Source organism: Bison bison, unplaced genomic scaffold, assembly GCF_000754665.1.
Source record: "Bison bison bison isolate TAMUID 2011002044 unplaced genomic scaffold, Bison_UMD1.0 scf7180017864037, whole genome shotgun sequence".
Taxonomy (NCBI): Eukaryota; Metazoa; Chordata; class Mammalia; order Artiodactyla; family Bovidae; genus Bison; species Bison bison.
The window spans coordinates 9,131,179-9,134,424 of record NW_011494609.1 but is presented as its reverse complement, the minus strand read 5'-3'; the positions used below and the strand labels follow the sequence as shown (position 1 = coordinate 9,134,424).

Sequence of the window (3,246 nt, the reverse complement as noted above, 5' to 3'; positions counted from 1 at the left end):
GTTCTGACTCCCGGCTTTCCCGGAGGCTTCGTTCCTGCTCTGACAAACGATGACGCTTCTCTTTTGAGAACTGTTCTCCTCGTCCTCGGTGAAAGTCTTCTTTCTGTTGGGACACGTGGGAAAGGGGGCCTGGGGCGTCTTGGAGGCGATGTTGGTCAGGAAGGAGATGCCCAGGCTATAGCCGAGCTCCTGCACGGCAGCCAGGCTGCTCTTCTCCACGAACAGAGACGAAGAATAGATGTAGTTCAGCACATTGTCGAAAGCATCTGGCTCACAGAAGTCCAGCTGGAATACAGTCTGTGCCTCGTTCTCCTTGTTGGTGAACAAGCTCTGGAAGTATTCACTGCTGGCAGCCAGGACGTTTTTATGAGCTCGGAACTTCTGGTCACCCACGATCAGGAGCGCGTCACACAGCTGCCCTTTGAGCCGCTCCTCATTGAGGGCGCTGAGGAGAGAGATGGCGTGTGCTGGGTTGATGTAGTGCAGCAGCCCCTCCATGCTCAGCCTTATCTGAAAGACAGATAAAGTCACTGTGAACAAGGCCGTGCGACGCGCCCCCAGGTAAGGGCTCCTCAAGGGCAGGGAACAGCAGCTGTCTTCTCACCAGCAGACTGTGGCCTGACAAAAACTTTCTGGATGAACAATCTTATTTAAATAACACAGAAAATACAAAGAAACAAGTATCACAGCTTAAGTAGGTCATCCATCATTAAAACTGATGAACTTGAGAAACTAAGTCTCTGTAACAAGCATTTCACACCATCAAAAAGGCACCTAGAACTTGGCAGGTATGTAGAGAAGCAATATTTGAAAACAAGGTTTATTATTTAGGGCCCTTATGCATTTGATGCTTAATTCTATTCCTTATTAGATCAGAGTAAGTATGTAGTACCAAACCCTATAAAGTCCACAATTCTTAAAGGAAACAGTTTTATTACTGGATATGATTAAACACAATGTGAATTAACAATAGGCTGTAGAGGTTGCAAAAAACAGATAAGAATTTAGAAAGAGAGAAATCATTTAACTACTATCGCATCAAAGTGTTTTTAAAAAGTTAGAAACATTATATAGAAAAGTTTCTTTACTTTCTTATGCTGAACACCATGTAATCCTAATACTAATTCTTACCAAATTACACTTTCAACAGTAACACAATGGAAAGTTTAGCCTGGAGCTAAACTTAATTATACTAATTCTAAACCTAAGGGGTCTGACTTGAGATTTCACCAAGACTCTTCGAGTCTGTAGGTGAGATCTCAGGGCCTAGTGGCTGGGCGCTGGCTCCGCCCTTGTGGTCAACTAGTACCTGGGATCATCAGGTTCCTCACATGAGGCGGTAACAATTGTGCCCTCCTTTAGGGCTGCTCTGAAAATTAAATGAGCCTGTATCTCATACCTGGTAAGGACTTGACAAACGTGCCATTAATTTTCACAAATTGCAGGGTTACTAGACATTTAATTCAGAATAAAAGTGTCTAGATTAACTCCTGATGAAGATGAAGCCATTTCACACAGAGACGATGCTTGACTCTCCAAATCTTTCTCTCATGCAGCTGCTGCCGTAACATCTCATCTCTTTGGGCTGGTTTTACAATGCCATCTCTTCTTTAAAATACTTAAGACATGTATTTTTAATATAAAATGGATTCAGAGTAACTAAGATTGTTCAGAGAGTCTTACCATTCTCTAGAGGACAAACTATCCATACACAGACATGGCACCCAGCACACCTGCAGGTTCTCCTCCAGCTTCAAAGGATCAGCTTTTGCTGGCTACCCAGCCTCTGGTCAACAGTTGGCCAACAGCCTCTTAGTATCCCTCTAGAGACACCAAGGGAACATTTCATGCAAAGATGGGCTCAATAAAGGACAGAAATGTATGGACCTAACAGAAGTTGAAGCTATTAAGAAGAGATGGCAAAAATACACAGAAGAACTACACAAAAAAGATCTTCATGACCCAGATAACTACAGTGGTGTGATCACTCACCTAGAGCCAGACATCCTAGAATGCGAAGTTAAGTGGGCCTTAGAAAGCATCATTAAGAATAAAGCTAGTGGAGGTGATGGAATTCCAGATGAGCTATTTCAGATCCTTAAACATGATGCTGTTAAAGCGCTGCACTCAATATGCCAGCAAATTTGGAAAACTCAGCAGTGGCTACAGGACTGGAAAAGGTTAGTTTTCATTCCCATCCCAAAGAAAGGCAATTGCCAAAGAATGCTCAAACTACCACACAATTGCACTCATCTCACATGGCTAGCAAAGTAATGCTCAAAATTCTCCAAGCCAGGCTTCAACAGTTCGTGAACAGAGGACTTCCAGATGTTCAAGCTGGATTTAGAAAAGGCAGAGGAACCAGATATCAAATTGCCAACATCCACTGGATCATGGAAAAAGCAAGGGAGTTCCAAAAAAAAAATCTACTTCTGCTTTATTGACTACGCCAAAGCCTTTGACTGTGAGGATCACAACAGACTGTGGAAAATTCTGCAAGAAATGGGAATAACAGACCACCATACCTGCCTCTTGAGAAACCTATATGCAGGTCAGGAAGCAACAGTTAGAACTGGACATGGAACAACAGACTGGTTCCAAATAGGAAAAGGAGTACATCAAGGCTGTATATTGTCACCCTGCTTATTTGACTTATATGCAGAGTACATCATGAGAAATGCTGGGCTGGATGAAGCACAAGCTGGAATCAAGATTGCGGGCAGGAATATCAATAATCTCAGATATGCAGATGACACCACCCTTATGGCAGAAAGCAAAGAAGAACCAAAGAGCCTCTTGATGAAAGTGAAAGAGGAGAGTGAAAAAGTTACTTAAAGCTCAACATTCAAAAAACTAAGATCATAACATCTGGTCCCATCACTTCATGGGAAATAGATGGGGAAACAATGGAAACAGTGACAAACTTTATTTTCTTGGGCTCCAAAATCACTGCAGGTGGTGACTGCAGTCATAAAATTAAAAGACATTTGCTCCTTGGAAGAAAAGCTATGACAAACCTAGACAGAGTATTAAAAAGCAGAGACATTACTTTGCCCACAAAGGTCCATCTAGTCAAAGCTATGGTTTTTCCAGTAGTCATGTACAGATGTAAGAGTTGGACTATAAAGAAAGCTGAGCACTGAAGAACTGATGCTTTTGAACTGTGGTGTTGGAGATGACTCTTAAGAGTCCCTTGGACTGCAAGGAAATCAAACCAGTCAATCCTAAAGGAAATCAGTCCTGAAT

General features: G+C 42.5%; 1 protein-coding gene across 1 annotated transcript in view; it reads right to left on the bottom strand.

Moving 5' to 3' along the window:
• The window catches only part of ZBTB21 (zinc finger and BTB domain containing 21), a 19,068-nt gene that overhangs the window by 6,715 nt on the left and 9,107 nt on the right, over positions 1-3,246 (bottom strand). The window contains exon 2 of the mRNA XM_010835008.1: positions 7-510. Within this exon, the coding sequence (XP_010833310.1) occupies positions 7-510 (504 nt within the window). The remainder of the gene's footprint in view (positions 1-6; positions 511-3,246) is intronic.